The sequence below is a fragment of the Artemia sp. Qi Xiang Cuo genome, chromosome 9 (assembly GCF_049724085.1).
Source record: "Artemia sp. Qi Xiang Cuo chromosome 9, ASM4972408v1, whole genome shotgun sequence".
Taxonomy (NCBI): Eukaryota; Metazoa; Arthropoda; class Branchiopoda; order Anostraca; family Artemiidae; genus Artemia; species Artemia sp. Qi Xiang Cuo.
The window spans coordinates 73,926,994-73,952,932 of NC_142802.1; the positions used below are offsets into that span (position 1 = coordinate 73,926,994).

The window sequence follows — 25,939 nt, forward strand, 5'->3', positions numbered from 1 at the left end:
ATAATTTTCACATGTTGGAAATGTAAATAAAGTCTTGGTGTAAAAAAAGAATAATTTAAAATATATAGCCTATTGCCTATGTTATAAACGAAACTTTGCAGATCATTGATGCTTGTAATATTTTTGTACTTATTTCCAATCAAAACTTAGGTAATATTGTACAATTTTATCATTTTGAGAAAAAAACAAATAGCCTTAAATAGCCTATAGTGAACCCAATTATGGGGAATGGCAGTACAATGCAAGGTAGCATTACAAATCAGCAGCTTTTTAGGAGAAAATGGCTTAATAAACTTGAAAAAATACCATGAGATTCCTTATTTTATGCTCTTTTCTTGTATCACATGTGTTTCTGACAGTGCACCTTATCTTCCCTAATGGTCCTGGATATATCCCTAAGATAGCCTATATAAAACTTCTACATTGCCAAAGAAATTAACTTAAAGTCTTTATTTTTTCTCAATGATCCTAAATCTGTTTCATTATAGAGGATGTTGAGAAACTAGATCAAACTATCCATTTAAATGTACCAAAGTAGGTTAGATCCTAATCTAAATTTATTCTTGCTTCAACCTCATAAAGAACATTTTAAATCCTGAGTTAAGTTAAAAAACTAATGTCCTAAATATCATTTTAAATGATTAACCGTACCACAAAAGGTTTTATTTTAACCTCAAACCCAAAAACAATTGAAAAAAAACTAGCAATATTTATCAAAGTATAGCCTATCCTACCCTAGGCCTACAAATCAAGACAGTCTATACTTACTACTTTCTTTCCTGCTGATGAAAAACTTGGCTCAGACTTTCCAAAGAAGTTGACTTTCGTAAGAAGTTGAAATATTTTGAACTTCTTCCGTCAGAGCTCTAGCATTGTGTTTTGACTTACGGATACGTTAACGTAAGGTCTTACGGAGGGTTATGAGTCTTACGGAAGGCTTACGGAGTTCAGTGTGAAGGGGAGAACGGAAAGCCAAAATTCAATGTGAAGGAACCTTAATTCACGAAAACATCAGGATGGGGCGGATCTATTTTTTTTAATGTTGACGGAGGTAAAATTTTTTGATTTGTAATAAAAGCACCAAACGGGGTTTTCCAATTAAAACACAACAAAAAAATTTCGAAAAACTGGAAGGTGGGGGAATTTAAGGAGGCAAATGCTCCGCTCTCCCCCAATTGGTGCCACTCCTTCTGACGCAACTTCAGGGATTTTGCAAGACTATCTCTAGTTGTTAACGTTATTACAGCTTGTTGCTTCTCATTGTGTACAAATAAGAAAAATGAGCTTATCGATTTTAAAGCGACAATTCACAAGCTGATACTTCTTATTGTTCCAGGCTGCTCATTTGACTCTACTCGTTTTCTATATCGTTTGTGTGAAGAGCGAAAGTGGGCGAGTCATTTTTCCAGATCAAAAGGAAGAACGCTCTAGTTCTGTCAAGTTTGTAGAAAATGCTATACAACCTTTGGGGAGAAGCATCAATTTTGCAATTGGCTCGGTCAAGTTTGGTTGCGGACCCCATGAAACATGCACAAATTTTTTCAGTTGCTTGCAAGAATTTGAGAGGACCGATGCTTTTTTGAAGGAGCATAAAGGAGTTAGAGCTCAATGTCGCTTGAGCGATGGGACTACTGGCGTCTGCTGTCCAGAAAGAAAAGAAAGCAATCCCATTGTAAAAGGTATTTTTTTGGAATTAGAGTTTCACTGACTTTAAACTTATTTAGTAAATTAGCAACTGTAAAAGTTGTTCAGGAGCTAATGATCTTAAAAGTTATTACAATTATGTCTGGCATAAATCAATAATTTTGATACAGCGAATCAATTCAAAATGTGTAAAGCTATCACAATATTATCTCAAAACTCCAGAAACATGCTGCCATATTGTGACGCTTCTCGTAGGTTAAAGCTTGAATCCGTACAAGAGGAGGGGTTTGCATAGGAGGTAATGTGAACGCTTCAGTTAAGATTCTGAAGACTAGTATAAAATACTGTCAAACCATACTTAAAAAAGAGATATACTTAAGGGAGGATACCCCCTCCAGTATATTGAAGGGATTTTTGGAAAATTTAAGCTTAAGATTCTTTTTCCCCTTCGCCTGAGTCGGCTATATAGTGTCACTCATTTGGTGCCACTCATCATGAACTGTAAAAGTATTTCTGTCTCTGGATAACTTAAAATTTTGTATTGTCTTTGTTTTTTTTTCTTTGTTCATTCTTTCTTTTTCTTCCTTTAACGCTCTCATGTGGTTGATGTCTCTATTCCAAGTGGGAATTGTGTGTTAATTTGTTTACTGCGCAAGGCACTTTGCCCTGGCTTGTTTTTTTCAGGGTAGTCAGTGTAGGCATGTACTCAAGAAAACCCTTGGTCCTTTCAACTAAAATCTCAAGATTTTCCCTCTGCCTTAGTTTTCTTATGATTCGCTTGTTTTTACTTTTTTATTTCGAATTTAATCCTCCCACCCAATGAAAATCCTTTGAACATGCATGTCACCTCGGTGACTAACAGACTACTGCAAGATGGTTTCGTTTCAGTGTATAAATATGAGTTCTTTCTTGTGGATGTGTTAACCTTTTGTATCATACCGTAATTCTAATGAGTAATAGAGCTTTCACTTTCAGCGATCAAAGGTGATATCTTGAATCCACCTTCCGCACCAGGTTCGTCAATTAAGTTTACAGCTGATGAGCTAAAAGTTAGCAGTGTTGCCGCTAGCTCTGTAGTAAAGAAGGAATTAGAAAGAGAGAAAACGCTCTTTGAAAATGATGTATCTGTAAGTTTTTATAATTTTATTTTTTTTATCAATTATAAATATATACCATGTTTTTATGTTTTACCCTAATTGATTTCTCTTCAAAAATTAGATAAAAAAAACACGTTTTTTCAACTGAAAGTAATGATCAACAATAACACTTAAAACTAACATAAATTATTACGTATATGAGGGGGTCCGCCCCCTCGTCAATATCTCGCTCTTTACGCTAAAGTTTGAATTTTGTTCCAATTCTTTAAGAGTGACCCCTGAATCAAAAAGGCCGTTCAATTAGAATAACTAGCTGTTTTGAAACCACTAAAATAACTCTAGCGTAAGGTATTGACGAGGGGGCGAACCCCATAATATACGTAATAATTTCTGTTCGTTTTAAGTTTTAATATTTCTCCTTACTTTCAATTTAAAAAAAACTTGTGCTTTTTATCTAATTTCTGATCGTTTTTTAAATAATGCTGGGAAATCCGGTGCCCCCTTCATGGGAAAATCCCTTTCCACATGAAAAATTCCTCCATGGAAAGGCCCTCCCATGTAACCTCCTTCACCTGACCCCCCTACCAGAAAAAATCCCCCCTGAACACGTCTGTATGCTTCCCAATAACCAGTACTATATGTAAACAATGGGCAAAGTTAATAACTTACAGCCTTCCTCCGGGGACTCTGGGGGATTAAGTCATCCTCAGAGACATAGCTATTACATTTTTCGACTATGCTGAACCAAAATGGCTATCTCAAAATTTTGATTGGGTGACTTAAAAGAGCGTGGGAGGGGGCTTAGTGGCCCTTCAATTTTCTTGGTTACTTAAAAAGGGCACTAGAACTTTTAATTTCCGTTTGAATGAGCCCTCTCACAATATTCTAGGACCACTGGGTCGATATGATCATCCCTGAATAAAAAAAAAACAAAAAAAAACAGGCATCCGTGATCTTTCTTCTGGCAAAAAATACAAAATTCCACATTTTTGCAGATAGGAGCTTGAAATCTCTACAGCAGGATTATTTGATACGCTGAATCTAATGGTGTGATTTTCCTTTATATCCTATGACTCTTAAGGCTTGTTTCCCCATTTTTTTCGAAAATAAGGCAAATTTTCTCAGTCGTAACTTTTGATGAGTAAGACTAAACTCGAAGGAAGTTATATATTTAAAATTAGCATAAAAATTTGATTCTTTTGATGTATCTATTGGTGTCAAAATTCGATTTTTTAGAGATTCGGTTACTATTAAGCCGGGTCACTCCTTACTTACAGTTCGTTACCATGAACTATTTGATGGTTCATATCTTACAAATCTATCCATACTAGTCGTTTCTAAATCATGCCGGTGAACCTTGGAAAAATATGTTAGGATTTCTTGGCTGTAAAAGCATCAATCTCTTGCTCTTTACGAGTTCTTTCAACTTGGCTACGAAAAGTCGAAATCGTATTCTTGGTAATAATTATATTTTGAGCAATCGCAATAGATGGTTTCGAGAATGCATGGCAAGTGATAGCAAATTGCAGGCACCACGTGCACACCTTGTACATATTGTTTCTGACGAAATTGAGTTATGTGGTTTAGAATTTCCAGTTTATAATATCAATTAAATGGTGCAACCTAAAAAAAACTGAAGAACGTAAACTTGCTTAGTATGACTACTTTGAATTTGGCTGCACAAAACCATACCGTTATATCGGTAAAACAGGTTTTGAATAATCGCAGCTTCAAGTTTGGGATTCGAGGTTGGGATGCGAGCGATAGCAAATCCCAGTCGATGTGTGCATACCTCGGAGTGCCAGTTTTGACGAGATTGAGTCATAAAGTCTCTGCTACAAAGTCTACTACAAAGACGTTAAACTGAGATGAAGCTGAAAAGATCTGAGGGACTTTATTAAAAACTAATTGGCAAGATGTAATTTCTCTTGTTATTTTTCTAATAATAATGAAAAACATTAATATTGTGCTGTGTTTATTTTGAATGATCTAATTGTGTAGTTTAACGTTTGTATTTCCAGATTTATGAATGCTTATTACGGGTTATCGGAAGGGGGCTTATTCGAATTGAACGAGACTTTTTAAGTAACTTTTACTTTTTAAGTAATAAATGAGATCTTGCCACCGTAGTGCCGACATTTGACATTGTGTCCCACGAAACAACGATATTGACCCAAATAGGGCCAAAATGTTATTCAGTAAAGATCCTGAGATAGTCAATCGGCTTGAAACTATCGAAATCCTATTTAACTATCCTCTCACGTTCAGAGGCCGTGCTATTACGTAGTGGCGTCATCATCCTTAACTATTAATGCAGTCCATAAAAGATGAACTATTATTGCATGCGGTTTACGCAGCAAACTAATGGCTATGGGGTATTGCAAGGCTGCGTAGCAGCTATTAGGGCAGAGGTTGGTAGATTTTTGTAGATTTGTTGGTAGATTTCTGTATATGTGGGATAGGAGAAGAGGACCTCTTGGGGCTTTAAAGGTGAAACTTAGCCCTATAATTCCTAAATTTTCGTGAGAGTTGTCTGATATAAATATGAAGGGGGATTTTCCCCTGTACTCCCTTCATTTGGAGGAATATGTTTGGATTAGGTGCACAGTATGGATGCTGAAAAGATGAAAGCTCTTATTGCAGAAACTTCAGCAATGTCTAAGCATTGTAACACAAAGTTATACCTAATTTTAAAGAACGGGGATTTGGTGGGTGACCGTCTCGTCAATTTTGTCTAATTTTGAAAAATAAACTAATCTAAATGAGCCATTCCTCGCAAAGTATTGTAACATACAAGTTGAACTTCAGATTAAATAATGGAGGATGAGGATGGTAGTGGCACCCTCCTATAGCCTGAATATGATGTGAAAACGAATACAAATTAAATAAAATACAAGTTGTATAAAATAGAAGTAAAGACCGAAATTGGAACCTAAAATGGAAAAAAAATTCTTGTGTATATGAAGGGGGAGGGGCTGCCGCCCGCCTCAACCCTTGCTACATACATTGTATTTTTACCTTTCATTCCGTGCTTCAGGAACGGATGCTTTACATATGGGCACTGTGATAAAAAAAAGTGTTTTTTTTACCTCAGTGCTTCAAAAATGAAAGGATTTGCTTATTCACATATGCTTTTATGAATTAAGTCTGCGGCTTAACATATCTAAAAGGCGATCAGTAAATTAAACATTTGCTTTTTACTAGCGGATTAGCTTTTCTTACAATCTGAAATACTTTCAGTAGAGCACTAGCCAAATTTTACGGTTAAAAGCAGGAGCCGAAGGGGTCCTGCATCTGCAGGATAATATTTTTTCGTTTAAGTTTTACCTTCGAACTAAATCTGTTCGAATTACTCGAATTTCGCATTCCTTTTCTACAATCGAATTTAATTGAAATCTCATCCAATCCTAATAATTTATACCTTAAAGACCTGCCATATTGGCAACTCTGCATCAACTAAAATGCCCAATTTTTTGGAAATTAAATAACATTGTTTTGTTACCGGCTGGGAATTACCATATAATTTTGACCGCCGTTCAAGCGTCCTTGTTCAATAAATCAGAATAGATAAAACCTAGTAACTTAAACTATAATTTAATGACATATATTTCTCCTGTAAGTAAAATTGAAGTTTGGGAAAAGTAGTTAAGAAGCTATGATGAATTTTGGGGTCAGCGAACTTCACGATTTTTTAGAAATCTGCTTATTCATCTTAAATACAGTGTACATAATTAATGACGCTCCCAGTTTTTTTTTCTACTTCGGCACTTGATTTAATTAATGATAAAATCCGGAACTCATCGCTGTCATAAAAAAAAAAAAAAAATACCTTATTGGTTATGTCAGCAAAAAGATTTCATACTGCTTTAATATGTTTGAAAAAAAATCCCTAGACAGCAAAAACTATTATTAAGAGGTTTTATTTTTATTGCTTACTCCGTGCATTTGTTCTATTTTGCAGAAGAATAATTTTTACATTCGCCTACTTGGATACTAGGCAAACATCATTTTCGCATCCTCAGTTCGTATTATTTTCCGAGTAAAACTTTAACTCTAAAAGACATTTTACGATTATTTTATTTTATTTGTTCAAAGAAATATTTTTAAATTTTTGCCATAGGATAAGATAAGATATTTTATAAAAAAAATTGTTACTGTAAGTCCCAAACTCAAATTTCAGAGACAATTAATAAAAACATGACAAACATAAAATCATAGGAAACACGAAAACGAAATACTGGAAAAATCCCAAAATTAAAAATATCAGAACAAAAAATAATTCGTTAGTCAATAATTAAAACTGGGAAATATGATACCAAGTTAAAGCGATAAAAATTGGATATAAAAAAGACAAAAAAGGACAAAAATACAAAACTTCGGCAGCACCAATACCAAATAATAAAAGAAAGAAATTAGCCGGGTATTTGTTATTTTTTTTTCTTAATGAAGGGGGCGAAGTTTCTTTTTCGTACCTGGAGGTACAGCATCCAACGAGACACAAGTAAGGAACGGGCTGGGAATGGCCTGAGTAGGTTGGAATCTGAGTGGGGAATGTCCTTTCGGGAAAATATGTTCCGTGCGAGGGAACGCACCTTACTGTTCACTTGTTTGTTTTACGAATGCCAATAAGCTTGCACACAAAAAAAAAAGTTTTTTAGGCAGTCCTTGACGCGATATTGAACGTCAAATTTAAAGCCCATAACTGGTCATCCTGGCTGCTAAAAAATGACCTACTAGTTCTGTGTCGGATCCCTGATATCGTGCCAAGAAAACTTTTAAAGTCGCCGTGGATACAGCAGGTAGCCGTTTTTGGCTATAGATAAATTGAAGAAATAGATACAAGGATGACCGAGCTGCATATAAGAGGGTTTTAAAACTGAAAAATTGCTCATAGCTTTCTTGTGCAGGTGAATTAAATTCAATTGAAGGAGGTCTTATTTACATAATCGTGAAATCCAAGTAGAAGTCAGAAGGTAGTCTGTCTTAGCCTTATTCCCTGTATGATATTGGAGTGCCCCAGGGTTCTATACTTGGACCGTTGCTATTTTTTATATATATATATAAATGATCTCCTAAATTGCCTATCCAACAAGGATATCCTAGCAGTTATGTTTGCAGATGATGCAGTGGTATCTGTTGAAGCTAAGACCCTTCATTACAGATTGCGAATTTGGCGGCTGAGATGAATTAAATTATCCATTGGCTTTCTTGTAATTGTTTAGTCCCGAATTCGTCTAAGACAGAAATAGTGGTTCTTGGTAGATCTAAGCAAGGATTTGCTAAAGTTGGAATTAAAAGTTAGTTGCTTCTGGCAGTAGAATTAGAAGGGTTAAGACATATAGATATTTAGGAATTATTCTTGATGGGTCTTACCTTTCCGTAGTCATTACGACCATCTCCGTATAAAATTAGCCCAAAATTTAGGATGTTTACATCGATTAAAGTATGTTTTTTCCTTTTTCAATTATTAAAATTCTTTATCATTCTTTAATAGAATAATACCTAAGATAGTGTCCTATTTTTTATCTACGTAAATACATTTCCTAATCATTTTAAATATTTCCAGATAATGCAAAATCAAGCCATAAGAATTCTTGGTACTTTCCTTCACCATCCTACACGACTTCAAAGTCTTTCAGAAAAAAAACTTTATTTTTACTTCTTCATATATTCAACCTTAATCAACTTGAAGATTTTCAATTATCACTCTGGCATTTTGATATTCAGTCTCCGGCGAATTATTTCTATGAATCACATATTCTTGTCACTCCCTTTCGCTCACTCGCTTTTTCGTCTTCTTGTATTGGAGCGTATATAATCCCCTCGGTGAAAGAGCTAAATTTTCAATACGATTCCAAAACCCTTTTATAGCAAATATATTTAAATTAGATACTTAATTTAAAACTCTTAACAGCCAATCACTACAAAACTAGTAGAATATATTATTAACCTTTGGTGACGGGGTGATTTTACTTTATGATTTTATTTTTTAGTATTATATTTGGAATTTGCCATGTTGGGGCATCCTCCTTTGTCCCTCTCCTGCTTTATATTTGTTTTTTTCCTTATATTTTGTGTCTTTTATTTTTGGTGGATATGAAATTAAGGTAATAATAGATAACCTTCTTTTTGAGATCAGCTTCCTGTTGGCTTTATTCAATTATTTGCGTTTGTTTATTTTGTGTGAAATAAAAATCTTGAACCTTGAATCTTGGAGGCTCTGAAAAAAAAAAAAAATCAATGGGAAATGAAGTTACGAGACATGACGGCTCTTGAATAAAGTCATGATGACAATGTGGGATCTTGGGTCGTGTGTCAAACAGCTCCTTTGTTTGTTAATGTATTAAAGCCGACCATCTAAGCATCCTGTCTATCCAATGACCATCCATGAGATCCACTTGTAAGGGTTGGAAAGCGTTAATACGGTAATCTTGCAATAACGTAATCGGATGAATTGTTTTATTGTCGTCGATACGATTTAAGGGGTCTCTGAATCTTCACTGGGCTAGTAAAACCTAGTAGATCGACTGCAGAAGAAACTCTTCGTCGCAGTTCATCCTTCAAAACACACCTTACTTGTGACTGCAGATTATGTGTGCTTCTAAGATATAGTGTAAGAACTTGTACCATAATATGTTATACAAATAGAACTCATTTTACACCCACATCAGCTTTAATGTTTGATTTGTCAGATTGCATGCCAAAAGGTACACAAGAGTCCTGAACGGGAAGTAAATACAAGACGCTTCTTAAGAAATAGAAACAAACCGTCTCGAATCAGTTGAGAAAAGACTCTGAAACTACTTCCTGAATCAATCTGTCAATTAAGGAACCTCAGCAAGGTTCAATATCTCTGGCAATATATGACAGTTTTCAGGTCGATGACGGCAATGACGACGCCCATAATGAATATTTCGAAACTTGAAGTCTTCTAAGCATTTATATTTATCAAGATTAAAGTCATGAATGTATTTTCAGTATAGCCTATAGCCTAGGGATTAGGGTATTACTTTGGAGCTGTCATATTATCTATTGCTTTTAAGGTACTTTTTCCAACCCATTGATGGATCATAGCTGCACCTAACCAGAACTGCAAAGAGAAGCAGAGGATCTTATTAAGGCTTAAACTTTTAAAAGCAAACCACTTTCTGCTTTTATCGAAATATTCCGGAAATATTCAAACAATTATCACACGATATTGGAAGGGGATACTAGGATTATCGAAAAGATATGGGTATCTGATAAGGCTAGGAAATGAAGTTGTCTAGAAGAAAAAAAGGAAGAAAAAGCGTAGACCATTTGGTATTTCCACGTAAAGATATAAAGCTGTTAAAGTTTCGTAGCCTGTGGTACTAGCAGTGTTTGATTCTAAAGGAGCCATCTTTTCCAACATGTTCCATATTCTCTTTGTACTTCAGATAGTACTTACAGGAAGAAATAATCTGCCTCGACCTATCATGTTTTACTCGATCAAACTTTCCTTTATGTGTCGGATTCGTTCGATCAAAAATTATACAGCCCCAGTGCCCTGTTTAGAGATCAAAACCAGTCCATTGCATTTCTGGCACTCCTAACCTCACGTAGAATAGAGTTAACATTTTGGCATAGCCATTAAATTAGAGTGATCGAAAGGTGCGTGCTTGCGTGACGGTGCCTCCATGTGCCTCCTTGGGTCACGTGATTATTACAGATCCAAGAGTGAGGACCAAAAAGGATGAAAAAAGAATGATGGATTACACTTTGAACCTGCACAAGTTATAAATTTGCGCAGTCTGCCAGAGGGAAATGTGCGGAAAAAGGTATTAGCACTAATTAAAGAAAAATCCTTGAAATTCTTAGACCCAAACTTTCGTTCTGGCTCCATTCTACAACTAGTCTATTTATAATATTTTGACTTCTTCTATATTTCCAGATTCTTGTGTATTTATTTCTATTATTTCTATTTCTGCACCAGAAATGATTCGGTGGAGTTGCAGCCCTAATGTTAACGTTTTTTTTCCGTTTGATTTGCCCCAAGATCCCTGCTAGAAAGATAGTGTTTTTTTAAGTTGAAAGTAAAAAAGAGAATAGAACTTAAAATGTTTTGAATGCCCTGTGAAGACTTTCAAGGAACAGAATTCTAGAACTAAATTCTGGAACTGAACAGAACTGAATTCTAGAACTCGACTAAAACATTTTTTAATTACAGGTCAAGAAAGGGACACCTTCCTTCGGCCAATTTCAGTTCTTCAAAACAACATCTGAAGCCATTCAACTCTCACAAGGAGCTCTTAAAGTTATAGAAGCAAGCAGACAGCTGCAACAGCAGTGAGTATCTAACGCGAATAAGAACGTAATCTGTGGGAAAGGTCTTTGAACCAGTGCCACCAATCCCCCCCCCCCATTCCTTCGATATTATGATATTTTATATCCAATATTTTTCAAAAAAGCTTGTTTTTTTGTGTTTCTGAGCTCATAAAAAAGTACAGCCTACTGCAACAGCAGTAGTTGTCTATTTGGGTAGTTGGCTTTAGGTTGCTGGACTTTTTTAGGCATCTAACTGTCTTATTGACATGCTACAAAAGCTGAACAGATAGCAGATAATGCTGTCACTAATATGACAGTCGCTCCTTTAAATTCAACAATTTCAATAATTGACTTCACTAAATTTCTTCCTTCTTTCATTTGCCCTACGCCCCTGAAATGTCAGCTAGCACTATGAAATTACAGGGTTTGCAAATATCACGTGATTTTAAATAGGATTACCAAATTAATGATATCTTACACCGTATAAATAATACATTATCCTTCCTGAAATTCCTTAAAAAGTTGAAGTGTCGCAAATCACACTGTTTGAGAAATTGTCTCTCATTTCTTCGCCTAATCTTTGAGTACGTCTTTTGTATCTGGTATCCTGTCATCTTGGAAGAATTGTTGGACAGAATAGAGGCAGTCTAAACAAGATGCCCAAGAATTGTCTTTAATGAAGGTAAAGTTCCTTATATATCTCTTATTCACTGAACCTATTAACTTACCCTAGAGGAACAGAGAACAAAAATTAGCTTATGTTTCGACAACAGTGTTCTCCTTAAACCCTCCCAAAAATTTACTCTTTCCTTGTCACTCATTTCCCCTTAGACCTCAGCTCCTTTGTTCTGCTTCAACAAAAGTTCCAATTTTTACCCCAATAAAATTTTACATAAAAAGTTACAGGGAAACTTGTCTCGCCTATATAAGGCCCGTTTTTAGCACTAAGATCTTACATCTTTCTGCAAAGATTATCGTTTTTTAAACTAATCTTTGTTCTAAGATCTTACAGCTCACTGATGTTAGCAAAAAGTGTGAAGACCGCCACTGTTCTGCCATATAGAACAATGAGAGAACAAATGAGAGAACTTAGATGATCTACTCATCATTGTTCTCAGACCATTGATCAGAGCAGAGTGATTTAAGACGTTTGCGAAAAAACGACCAAAGATGTAAGATTTTCGTTCAAAGATTTCACTTTTAAGCGTTTTCTGAAAAAAGATTTAAGATATTAGCACATTAATGTGTGAAAAAACGCCCCTATAAGTGAATCCCCTCTTTGTATGGAGCAGAACCAGGGTTGTCATCCCTAGTGATTTATCACTATTTTCAGTGATTTTTATATTACCTAAACAAAAAATCACTAAGTCAGCACATAAATCACTAGAGTATAGAAAAAGATCACTAAATCAACCAACGAATCACTAGAATCTTGTGATGTTTTTCCTTACCGGGTGGCAACCCTGAAGAGAACAGATCCAGTCACGAAGCAGAACAGACCGAGTCGTGGGGTAGAACACACCGAATCGTGGGGAAGAGTAGATTCAACATGGATATTAATTTTGCTCCGTTACGTGAATTAAGGTATTTTCGAGATTTAAGGTGTGTGAATATGCACCTTTTTTTTTAACGTTCGTTGTGTAAGATTTATTTTTATTTAAGTTTTGGATATGCTTTTTTCGTATACTATGTTCTATTAATTTCTTTTGATTTTTTTTATTAGTCATTTTATGTATGACATATTTCGTTTTTAATTGGTTTTTAAGATTTGTTTGTTTCTATTGTTTTTTTTCTATTTGACATGAGAAGCGAATTTGCTTCTATTGGACTTTATGATAGTCGTTCGGGAACAATTATTATCTTATCTTATCTTATGGGGGGGGGGGGATTCAAAATAAAGCAAAAATGGAAGATACGAGAACATTCAAGGGAAATCATAAGAATCTTGTGATATAGGTTGAGAGAGAGTAAATTAATCTGAAAGCCCCCTCTACATATGTAATACGTACTTTTCTGTAGCCAATAGCCATCCAGCTGTCTTTAAACAATTTCTTCATAACTGGTTGCTTTTCCATTCATTTAGTGAATATTTACTCTTTTTAATTGTAGACGATCTGAATTAAGCGAAGAAGAAACAGCTCAAAGTCTCCAAAGCATTTCCTTTAGGCCTGTTTTAAAGGACGTTTGCCCTCCTCAACTTTTCTGTGCCCCTTCAAAATATCGAACTATAGATGGCTCCTGCAACAACTTAATAAACACTAGATGGGGGAAATCACTAACGATATTGCAAAGGATATCGAATCCAGACTTCAAAGATGGTAAGTTGAAAACAAACACTTAGAAGTTTAGTTTGTTCATTATTCAGGCTTGTATTCTGTTTAAAAAAATTCTTTGAAAATCTACCTGAAAATTAAAAAAGAGGACAACAAGTGTTGTGGTAATTCAATAGATTTTAAACTAAAATGAAAACTTTCATTGAGAATAAAAAAAAAACAAACAACAACGTCGTTTCTGTAATTTGACTTTGTAAATTAACTTTGACGTAATTTGACCTTTGAACAAAGAATTAATTATTATCGCTATCAATTTATTGTTTATATTATTTGAGGTGATACTTTTTCCTGTTTATGGTATGTTCAGACATACTGGTAAGAGAGACTAGCAGCCTACAAAGATGGATACTGAGCCTGGATAGACATTACTCTTAACCCTTTTTTTTCAATAAAAATTTCAGATGGCCAGTCCTGGTTTTACATTCATGTGCGCGGGTCGCCGGGTTCTTCATTAAAAACTATCTTAAAAAAAAAAAAAAATCACAGTTGCCATTGTGGATAGTCTACTAGGATTTATGTACTGGAATAATTGCATCAGTGCTGAATGTATCTTTATCCAGTAAACATATATATATATATATATATATATATATATATATATATATATATATATATATATATATATATATATATATATATATATATATATATAAAAATATATATATATATATATATATATATATATATATATATATATATATATATATATATATATATATATATATATATATATATATATATATATATATATATATATATATATATATATATATATATATATATATATATATATATATATATATATATATATATATATATATATACGTGTGTTACGTGTTATTTCACATGTGTATATATAATTGTTATTACCTTTGCTTTCATGAGTTCATACAATAAAAACTAATAATTGAAAAAATTACCATTACTGGAAGGAGGACTGACTTGTGTATGAAGCGTGATACCCACCAGCAACCTGTTCATGACCAAGGAGGAACTTCTCAGGCTTTACAAGTATTTTCCAAGATTGTTTTTACAGGCTGTGCAGCCATTTATTAAGTGTCTCGGAACCAAGCAAGGGAATATAGGCATGGGCGTAGGGAGAGGGGGGCATGGGGGCAGCTGCCCCCCTCCCTGAACTTCAAATTTAAATTAGATATGGCTGAAAAAGCAGATGGTTTGGAAAAAGTAGTTGATAAAACTCCATCACACTATCGACTGCCCCCCCCCCTTGACAATATGCTGCCTAATGCTGCCTACGCCCATGAATACAGGAGCAATGTTCATAAAACTAGGTGTCAATGTTTTTTTGCATTAAAAGAGCTAAATGGTGGAAAAGTGGCAAATCGTAATATAACGTCTTTGAGTTACCGTTGCCAGGTTGAAAATATTGAATTCACTATCAAAAGGATCATAATCATATATGGTAGACAACGTATTGAAATAGTTTTTATTGCTGAAATATTTTATTACCGAAAATTTATTGACTTATTTTGTTTTTGGCATGCATTGTGCTTTGATCGGTAATGCATGGCAAAAAGTCGTAAAAAAAGCATTGGAGGCGTTAAGGTATCTAAAAAAAAAGGTAAATGGTAAACAAAGGGTAATGAGAGCAATTCTATTTAAATGATAAGAAAGGGTGCTATACTAAAATCTGTCCCTTTGCCAATAATTCAAAATTAATTTAGCTCATTTTTGATATTGAAATTATTAATCCTTAAGAACTTAGTGTAATATAAATGATTTCAAAATGGATGGTTGGGAGGAGGTGGCTCTTCTAGGTTATTCCCAAATTTTATATGAGGCAGCTGATTATAAATTTCCGGCTCATTTATTCAATATTTCTTATGAGGAAGAAATATATGTTCTAGTAAAAATCAGATCAATTTTTATTTAATAGGCTAATTTATTAATTCTAGTTTCAGTTGGTACTCCTGAAAGAGAAACAAAGATGTTTGAACGGAGGATCAAGGATTCCAGTAAAACTAAGGGAAAACTAAGGATTTTATTCTCTTTTTTCAATATTGCTGTCCTTCAGAAGTTTTTTTCTTTAGCATTTTTTTTTGCATTTTAATACTTTTTTATATTTTAAACTGTGCTTATTTTCATCAACAGTTGGCTCATAATCCAGATAATTGTAAGGAAGAGGAAGTAAACAAGAACAGTTTTTATATGGCCTAGGGGTATACCAGAGCATTATTTTTCAGTTAGTGAATTAATTCACAACGACAACGTTGCTATAACTCTATCATGATCTTCTTCTTGAAGGTTACTGTCGCTTTTAATTACAAACTGATTAAGGTGTAATTTTTGCCCATTTACCTTTATTATTGTATATTTATAGTAAGCTTCAGTTCTGCGTAAAATTGTTGTTTTAAAGTTCTGTTGACTTTTTTTTTTAATTTGCTCTTATTTGGCAACCTTTTCTACTTCTTGTTATAGGTGTTTGGGCACCGAGAAAAGCTAAAAATGGTAAAGAGTTACCCAGTGCACGTTTCGTGAGTGCCAATGTATTTGGAGATTTCAATAATCCACACAAAGATATTACTTTGATGGTAATGCAATGGGGACAGTTTATTGATCATGATTTGACGCATGTGCCGATATTTACTTTTCGTAAGTTCTATTTTTTTGCTTTATGTTTTTTGAATAATGTGAAGCATGAAATGTCTGTAGCACTTCTACTCTTTACATTATAAGATCATTACAAGGTCTGTCCAAAGAGTAGTCATTATATATCTCTGAATTGAGAAAAGAAAATTGTTTAAAATCCAGGGTCAGCACGCTCTATAGATCAGGAAATGGCAGAGTGTCGTTGCTCTTCTCAAGAAACGAAGTTTAAGGATGCAGATCTATACTTCATAGTCCAAACTGGATCTGCTGATCTCCGTTTCATTGTTCTTCAATCAGGAATTGCAATAGGGGGGGGGTGAGACAGCCAAGTAGTGCTTTCTCACACCATTACTATTCAGCTCCCTCAGATTTCTCCAGTTACCTATTCAGAGCTGGGTCGACTCTATATAAGCTTCCAGAAACACGCCACGGACCCTTGTTCCAAACTATATCAGGAACACCAGGATCTGGACCCCAACCCTGAAAGACACTTCGCTAGGACAGCTACGTTTGAACTAAAAAAAATAGGTATGTTTTTTTTCCTATAATTTGTAGTAAAAACTGTGCTTTAATTTCATTGGTGATCAAAATATGCCACAGATCATTTTGTAAACCAGTCCCTTTTATTCCTTATGTATATGCCAGACAGAGAAGCCATATAACTCCGCCTTCTTAGAACCTAATTCGTTTTCCTGCATTCCCGTGTTAAATAAAAAGAATAAAAAGTAAACTGATTAGTTTTTCTGTGGGGAATTTTTTTGTCACAAGGCCTTCTACACTAATTAAATAAAAAAAAAGTTTTTTAAAGTAAGGAGCAAAATTAAAACTTAAAACGAACAGAAATTATTACGCATATAAAGGGGTTTGCCAACCCCCCCCCTCAACAGCTCTCTCTTTATGCTTAAGTTTTTTAGTACTTTTAAAAAAGTGTCTCATTGTTCTAATTTAACAACCCTTGTATTTCAGGAGTCATTATTAAATAATTGGGAAGAAATTCAAACTTAAGTGTAAAGAGCGAAGTGTTGAAGGAGGGGTGCAACCCCTTTATGTACGTAATAATTTCTGTTCGTTTTAAGTTTTAATGTTGCTCCTTACTTTCAGTTGAAAAAACTTTTCTTCTTAATTCAATTTCTGATCGTTCTTTAAATAATGCCAGGAAATCTCGTCACAACTCCATAGAGAAACCCCCTCTCAACGGAAACATTCTCTAGACAATTCAAGCCTGGTGAAAATTTACCCCGGGAAATTACCCTTAGCCACTCCGCGCGTAAAATTGACACGGAAAAGAGAAAGTAGCACATATAAAAATAAGTTTGTATAAGAATTCTGGCAAATTCCCTCAGTGTATAATTTCCCCTGACAAGTTCCCTGGAAACTTCCATCCACATGGAAAATTCCCCCGTGGTAAAAAAACATAAAATATGCCCCCCCCCACCCGAAAATGTATGCCTACATCCCAATAACAAATACTATGCGCAGACAGTGGGCACATTTTATAACTTAAACACCTTTCCCCTAAGGCTGTGTGGGGGGGATCATGTTGTATCCAAAGGAATAGTTATTGGGTCTTTCAACTATGATGAACAAAATGGCTATCTCAAAATTTTGATCGGACGAGTTTGGGAAAAATAGGGGCGGGGAGGGGTCCTAGTTGCCCTCCAATCTTTGGTCACTTAAAAAGGGCATTAGAACTTTTAATTTTCGTTTTAATGAGTCTCGATATTCTAGGACCACTAGGTCGATACGATCACCCCTGGGGAAAAAAATAAACACGCATCCATGACCTTTCTTCTGACAACAAAAAACTACTACTACTACTAATACTAACAACTCACCGCAGCACCAAGCCGCCTGAGGCCAACACAGCTACGCACGCTCCTCCTCCATCCCAATCTATTTGAAGCCTCCCTTTTTACGCCCGCCCATGAAGTTCCCATTTCCTTTAAATCTTTCTTTATGACGTCCTCCCACCCCAGACGAGGACGACCTGCTTTACGTTTAGTCCTAGACGGTGGGCCGAAAAGAACAATCTTCGGCAATCTGTCATCCTTCATCCGCACAACTCGCTCTAGCCACCTCAGCCTTTCTTTCATTATAGCCCTAGAGAGCGGTATTGAACTACATTTTTCGTAAAGCCTATTGTTTAAAATACGATCTGTCAGCCGTGTACCCAAAACAATCCTTAAGCAATTTGACTGGAAAACATCTAGCAAATCTTCATCCGCTTTTCGGAGCGCCCATGCTTCAGAGCCATATTTGACCACTGTATACGCTGAATCTGACGATGTGATTTTCATTGAGATCACTTGACTTTTAGGGACTTTTCTCTCTTTTTTCAAAAATCAGGAAAATTTTCTCAGGGAAAATTTTCAAAACTTAATGAAATTTATTTATTTGAAATCAGCATAAATAGTCAATTATTTTGATATATCTAGTGGTATCAAAATTCCGTTTTTTAGAATTTCGGTTACTATTGAACCATGTCGCTCCTTACATATTGTTCGTTACCACAAACTGTTTGATCCCTCTCTTGAGTTTGGATATCTACAATTTTCATTTTGGCCTTTTCTAGAACAACACCTGTGGTTAAAACGCACATTAGAATCTATAGCTACATTGAAATAGAGAAAGTGGTGTCAAAATGGAAAAATAAATCGTGCATGCAATAAGGTGCTTTTGAAATTAGTCTCTCGAATTCTGCTGTTACCGACAAAAAGAAATTTTTTCTTGTTGCCTTTGCATTGAACCAACATAGACTAATTTTCAATATAATATTATTATTATTATCATGCATCTGTATAGTGTTAGTAGTTGCACCAAAAAAGAGAGTTTATTGTCTTATGGAGTTTATTGTCTCATCTAAAAGAGAGTTTATTGGGGTGGAGGAGGAGCGTGCGTAGCTGTGTTGGCCTCAGGCGGCTTGGTGCTGCGGTGAGTTGTTAGTAGTAGTAGTAGTAGTATTGTCTTATCCTTCTTTGTTAAATTCCTTTAATTCCGTTGGTTTATTTTCGGGACTTCAATCGTTCCCTTGTCTTGAGCCAATCACATAATTCCTTAAGCGCATTTTAGAAAGGAAGCCAAAGTATCCTGCCTTTTTCCCCCGTCATTTTATGTAGCTGTTGTTGCTCCGTTTAATTTTGAGCCTGTGAGAGTACCACATAAGCTGATTGGTTGTTTATAAGAAATTTTAAGCAAGTAAAAAGAATGGAAAGCACAATATTTTCACGAGTAAACTCTCCGCCAGCTCTGTTTCCTGCTCTTTTACTAATCTTTATTTTTTTTTAAAGATGGTATTTTTTCAAGCTTCATTCTTAATGGTATTGGCTATTTTAGAAAATGGAAGCGGAATTGAGTGCTGTACCCCAGATGGTAAGGCAATTCCTGAAAATCTTCGACATTCACAATGCTATCCAATTGAAATTCCATCCAATGACCCATTTTATAGCAAATTTGGGAGGAAATGCATGAACTTCGTACGTTCTCTTATTGGCACAAGGCCAGACTGTACGTTTGGCTATGCAGAACAGGTAGGATCATTTCCTTCTATTTTCCTTCTAATTTCCTTCTAGTGTGCATTAAAAGTATGCTGAGTTTACAATATAAACTAATTACTTATCTATTTTTTTATTTGTGATTTCAAGAAATGTATAGGTTTTTCAAAATTAATTTTTTTTGTAGAAAATTAAAGGAAGGATATAGACAGGGATAAAACGGGAAAAGAAATGACGGAATGAAAGTAGTTATACAAAATATTACTACTGCTATCAACAACAATTCTTCTCATCATCAAGCCTCCTGAGACCAGTATAGCGTTGCAAGATTCTCCTCCACCTCATTCTTTACTTCCTTCTATGAGACTTCTATTTTATTTAAATATTTTCATAATACTTCTTTACACCGGTTCCATTGTAACTGAACCACCGTGTAACTGAACCCCATGCAACTGAACCCCTTGCAACTGAACCCCTGTAACTGAACCACCGTGCAACTAAACTACCGTGCAACTGAACCACCGTATAACTGAACCACCGTGCAACTGAACCCCCGTACAACTGAACCCCTGTGCAACTGATCCTCGTGCTACTGAACCCTCATGCAACTGAACCCCCTTTAACTGAGCCCTCGTGCAACTCAACCCCCGTGCAACTCAACCCCATTTAACTAAACCCCCGTGTAATAGAACCGCCGTGAAACTGAACCACCGTGCAACTGAACTACCATGCAACTCGACCACCGTACTTACATTGGGTAAAACACAAGTTAGAATCTTTACATGTTCAACCAGGTTGGAATTGTTTGTTTTTTTAAGTCTTTATGTAAATTACTGTCGAGATGGTTTGTAATATTGATGTGTTTTGTTGTCACAAAAACAACGAAAATTGGACGTCATAAGCTCTTACATCCCGATTTATTTCTCTTTCTTATGTCTGTTAATTGGGGTTCCCTTCACCCTGTCACTTTCTATGGGTCTAAGCGTTCACCCCCCTCCCCCCGGAAAATTTCCCCTCCTCCACCCAAAGAAACCTTATCACCTGGAAAATACACCCGTCGCGGAAATTATGGTTTTCAAAATTTAAACATCTTCTTTGAGTCGTGTTTTTTTTTAGTTTCATTGAGAAGTTCCAAGGGAAGTGGAAAAGAAAAAATTATGTGTAAATCTTGCCACTTCCCCCTCCGCGCAAATACTGTCCCCAATACTGTCCCCTCATGAAAGATCCACCAGAAAACCCCGACACAACAAATTTCCGTATGTTTCCCAATGACAAATACTATCTTTAAGCAATAGACCAATCAAAAAAACTTAAAAAGGAACTGAAACTTCTGCGATAGGGTCATCTGATGGTTTTGTAGCTAGGAAGATAGGGAGATGTCTCAAAGGGTGCATTTTGATGCCAAAACATCTCAGCTCTCATTAAGCCTTCAAATGAATACAGAATTAGCTCTAAGGGAGAGACAACAGGAGGATGGAGGAAGAAATTGTTTGATAATTCCCAGGCATTTCTAGTCTTTTTTTATAAGCCAAAAGTGATTGGAGACTAACCAACCGCAAGAGGTAATTTTTTTTTTTGGGGGGGGGGGAGGTTTTCGACGGGTAGGTATTTTCTGGGAGGGGGGTATTTTCCGTGAGGTGCTATTTTACGTGGGGTATTTTCCTTAAGGGATGTTTTTTGTGGAGGCGTTAATTACCTGCTTCGGTGCAGTAGTTCGGTTGCACGATGGTTCAGTTACACGAGGGTTCAGTTGCACGGAGGTTCAGTTACACGTTGGTTCAGTTAAAAGGTGGTTCAGTTGCACGGTGGTTCAGTTGCACGGTGGTTCAGTTGCACGGTGGTTCAGTTGCACGGTGGCTCAGTTGCACGGTGGTTCAGTTGTTCGGTAGCTCAGTTGCACGGGAGTTCAGTTACACGAGGGTTTAGTTACATGGGGGTTTATTTATATGGGGGTTCTGTTAAATGGGGTTGAGTTGCATGGGGGTTTAGTTACACGAGGGTTTAGTTAAATGGGGTTCAGTTGCACGGTGGTTCAGTTGCCCGGTGGTTCAGTTACACGAGGGTTCAGCTGCACGGGGGTTTGGTTATAAGGGGGTTCAGTTGCACGGTGGTTCAGTTGCACTGTGGTTCAGTTACAGGGGTTCAGTTGCTTGAGGTTCAATTAAACGGTGGTTCAGTTACACGCACCACCCTTTACACCATATCTAAGGACGTGTTGATTTTTGTTGTGCTCAAGCTAATTTGCCCGAAGTACTATTTTTGGCAAACTTTGATTTATGAAGCTTACAAATAACAGTTATATCTGCTATCTGCTATATAATACAGTTCAATCTAATAACAGTTGTCTGCTGATGACGGTCGCTGTGTATGTGATCGAAATATCCAGAATTGTTATCATTTTTTTTTCACTGTCTAATAAAAGGACTTATCCCTATTTGAACTGTTATTTGTACATCAAGGAAAGGCAGTCTGGTCCTCGAAAAGACCTATATGATTCTTAAAATGTGGCATAACGTACCTTTTTTCATTAAAGCCCTGGGAAGTGGGAACCACAATTTTCAGCCAGTTTATTGTTTGATATGCGTAAACTTTGCTTAGACAATAGCCTTCTTAACTATTTCAAACGATTTTCGGAATTCAGCTGTAGATGAAAGAGACCTGACAACTCAGTCCTTCACATCAATTTCTGGAGGGAGGTGAGGGGGGTGGGGTTCATAGCTTTTATATTCGTGGATAGAGTCGATCGACCTTTCATATTTACACACACAAGCAAAAAAAAAAAGAAAACAAAAACAATAATACAGGTCATTTAAGTTATAAGGGCTATTAATATTTTACAGTTTAATATTCCTTATTGATATTTAGTAGAATTGTCTAAAAATAATATTTGAAAATAATATATAGAAACGAGGTTTAACACTTAAGTTCCTATTGTTTAAAACAGATAAAACAAGCCTATTCATGTACTGACCCATTGAGCTTGCTTGTAAGCTTTTCTTGTCAAAGTTTTTGCTCTAAAGAAGGACAAAAAAAAAAAAAAAAAAAAAAAAAAAAACAACAAACAATATAGACATGTTACCGTGAATGTTCGAAATATGGTTAATGTCGTCATTCACCAGTGAATGTCCGAAATTTGTTTTTTTCTGCTTGGATTCAATTAGCTTTGCGAGTCAGCTTTTTCAGTCTCACGCAATCTATGATGGTAAAAGTTAAAGTTAGGTTAATTTAGCCTATATTAGGTTAGGTTAAATTTGGTTATAAAAACCAGAAATGGGTTACAAACCTAACTTAACCTAGCCCAACCTAACCTAACCTGTCATCGTCAAACCTTACATTAAACTGAAAAAGTTGACTGGCAACGCTAACTAAATCCAAGGAGGAAAAAAAGGTATTTTGGACAATCACTGGTAAATCTTGACATTCACGAAATTCGAATATTCACGGTAACAGATACACGAAAACGTACAAGAGATATGTTAAGAATAAAATAAACGAAGTAAAAATAATTTAAGTAAAAAAAATGAAGAAGAAAAACAGTCATCAAAAGAAAAAGGAAATAACCGAATTGTTGTAGCAGTATGCTAGCCTAGTCCGAACAACATTTAATGACCGTTTGTCTACGCTCCTGAGCAAAGGGTTCAGGGGGACCCTAAGATGGTGCATACGAACTGTTTATCAAATAGGGTCGGAGATGGATCATAGCTAGTATGCACCAAAGGGAACTGAAGACGGAGCGTATGCACTGCAAACCAAAAGCGGTTTGAGACGGAGTGTACAAACTTTTTGACCAAATAGAGTTAGGAACGGAGCGTACGTACAGTGAACCGAAAGGTCTCGGAGATGGATCGTGCATACTTTTGACAAAACAGGACTAAAGATAGAACATACGTGCTCGAAGGCGGAGCTTCTGCAAAGGGAGTAACAGTGTCTGCATAGACAAGGCGGGGCCTTACGTTAGACCCCTCAGTCATACAGATCGAAAATCCTTACATGACTTTGAATTTATCAGGATGTGACCTCTGCACCTTTCTATTAAAATATATCGTTGATCAATCCGTTTTATTTGGACTATTAGAATTGTATGCGACCCTTGCTTTTGGTACTAAATATATCATGTTACCACTGGAGGTGCTTCTTTTGGATGTTCAACCATCTTGGAATTCCTATCTGAGGCCATTGAGGGTACTGGGAGTGTCTGAGGACATACGTAATATTCAGCGGGTATTAGATTGCCCTCTAATCGGTCTCAGATCTTAAAAATGGCGTTAGAAATTTCGTTTTATAATTGAATGAGGCCCCTCCTAATTTTTTACGACCATTCGGTCTATATCGTTATGTTGAGAAAAAAAATACAACGGAGATAAATCTCTCTTGTCTAACTCAAAATGTCTATTTCATTGATCATAATTTTCTGTGAATAATCCAGTGTCAGTCCTACCACCTTTTCTGTCATGTGATTAATAATCTTCAACTTGGTTATAAAAGTTGTATAGCTTTTTTTCACCTGGGCTTTTTCTAAGAAAATTCATGAGCAAAAATGGAAAAAAAAAAAAATGCATAATCGCTTGCGCGTTGGCTGAGAATTTTGTGTTCAGTTTGAATTTTCTGAGCAAGTTGCTTAGATATTTCGTTGAAAGTTCAGATGAAGTAAATCCTTGTGCTGAGTTGAGAAGGAATAGAAAAAGCTCTAAATTTTTAGATCTAAAATAAAACTGCGAATACTAAATTAGATCTAGAATCCAAACAGTTCGTAGTAACGAACTGTAATTAAGGACTCGGCTCAATAGCAACCGAAACTCTAAAAAAGGAATCTATCATCAGATACATCAAAAGAATTAGCTTATTATGCTTATTCCAAATACATTAGACTCATCAAGTTTAGTGTGACCCATATAAGGTTATAAGACTGAGAAAATATGCCGAGTTTTTGAAATAGGGGGTAAACACCCCTAAAAATTCAAGAAATCTCAATGAAATCACACCATCAGATTCAGTGTACCAGAGAACACTACGGTAGAAGTTTCAAGCTCCTATATACAAAATGAGGAATTTTGCTATTTTTGCCAGAAGACAGATCCTGGATGCGCGGTAATTTATTTATTTTTTTTTCGTTTTTTTTATTCCCTCAGGGGTGATCGTATCGAAATAACGGTCCTAGAAGATCTAGATAGGGTGCATTTGAACGGAAATTAAAGGTTCTAGTGCTCTTTTTAAGTGACCAAAAAGATTCGAGGGCAGCTGGCTCCCCTCCCACGCCCCTTTTTTCCCAAATTTATCCGATCAAAATTTTGAGATAACCATTTTATTCAATGTAGTTTAAAGAACAAATAACTATGTCCTTAGGGGTAAAATGACTCTCTACAGCCCGTGGGGAGAGGCCCATTGAAATTAGATTTATGAAGTTTGCCCATTGTTTACGTATAGTATCTGTTATTGGGAAGTATACAGACAGTTTTCGGGGGAGGGGGTGAAGATTCTGTGCTTGGGGTGGATTTTCATAGGGAAAATCTTCCTTGGGAGGAAAATGTCTGGGGGTAAATTTTCCGTGGGAAATTTTACACAGGGGGGATTTGATAGAATTCCTATACGAAATTCTTTTGAATTGCATGACATTCTCTTTGCCGACTCAATTTTGAATGTGCAGATGTTCCAGGGAACTATCCGGGGCTATGCTCCGCGTGTATTTTTTTCGGGAAAAATTTCCACGGAAAGGAGCATTTCCGGAGTGATCAAGAAACTGATTAGAAACTAAAGTATTTTTCAAATGAAAGTGTGCTAATGAGAATTTTTAGACTGAATCATCCACAAGAAATTTTACGGGAATGGGGGATTTTCTGCGAGGATGGAACTGTCTGGAGGGAATTTAATGGGGTGGGGGCGAGGTTTGCACTTTACGTCGGATGTAATTTCGACGGAGGAGTTTCCAGTAAGGGGGGGGGGTATATTTCATGGAGAATGAACCTGATTTACCGGAATTATTTGAAAAACGATCAGAAATTAAATAAAAAAAACAAGTCTTTAACACAAAGTAAGGAGCAACATTAAAATTCAAAGCAAAGAGAAATTATTCCGTATATGAAGGGTTGCCTCCTCAATACCTTGCTCTTTACGCTAAAGTTTGACTGTTTGTCCCATTTTTTAAGAACCGCTACTGAAGCGCAGGGCTGTTTAATTAGAATAGGAAACTTTTTTAAAAGTGCTAACAGCTTTAACGTAAAGAGCAAGGTATTGAGGAGGGGGCAACCCTTTGTATATGGAATAACTTCTGTTCGTTTCGTTTTTTAATGTTGCTCATTACTGTCAGTTAAAAAAACTTGTTTTTTTGTTTATTTGATTTTGTAAAGAAACAATATATTTGAGCAACGGTATGCATTGAAACTCTTTTTCCAGTTTAAAAATTTTTTTCAAGAAATATTTTGACTTCTATTTTTTATTATTTTTATCTCTTTAGGTAATAACCAGACCGAACTTTAAATTC

The 25,939-nt window shown here is 35.7% G+C and overlaps 1 protein-coding gene across 1 annotated transcript in view; it reads left to right on the forward strand.

The window, feature by feature from the left end:
* Positions 1-25,939, forward strand: part of LOC148949019 (immunomodulatory peroxidase-like) — a 151,220-nt gene that overhangs the window by 32,813 nt on the left and 92,468 nt on the right. The window contains exons 2-7 of the mRNA XM_089094867.1: positions 1,337-1,679; positions 2,620-2,771; positions 10,930-11,048; positions 13,137-13,345; positions 15,800-15,973; positions 19,304-19,497. Of these exons, the coding sequence (XP_088950993.1) occupies positions 1,337-1,679; positions 2,620-2,771; positions 10,930-11,048; positions 13,137-13,345; positions 15,800-15,973; positions 19,304-19,497 (1,191 nt within the window). The remainder of the gene's footprint in view (positions 1-1,336; positions 1,680-2,619; positions 2,772-10,929; positions 11,049-13,136; positions 13,346-15,799; positions 15,974-19,303; positions 19,498-25,939) is intronic.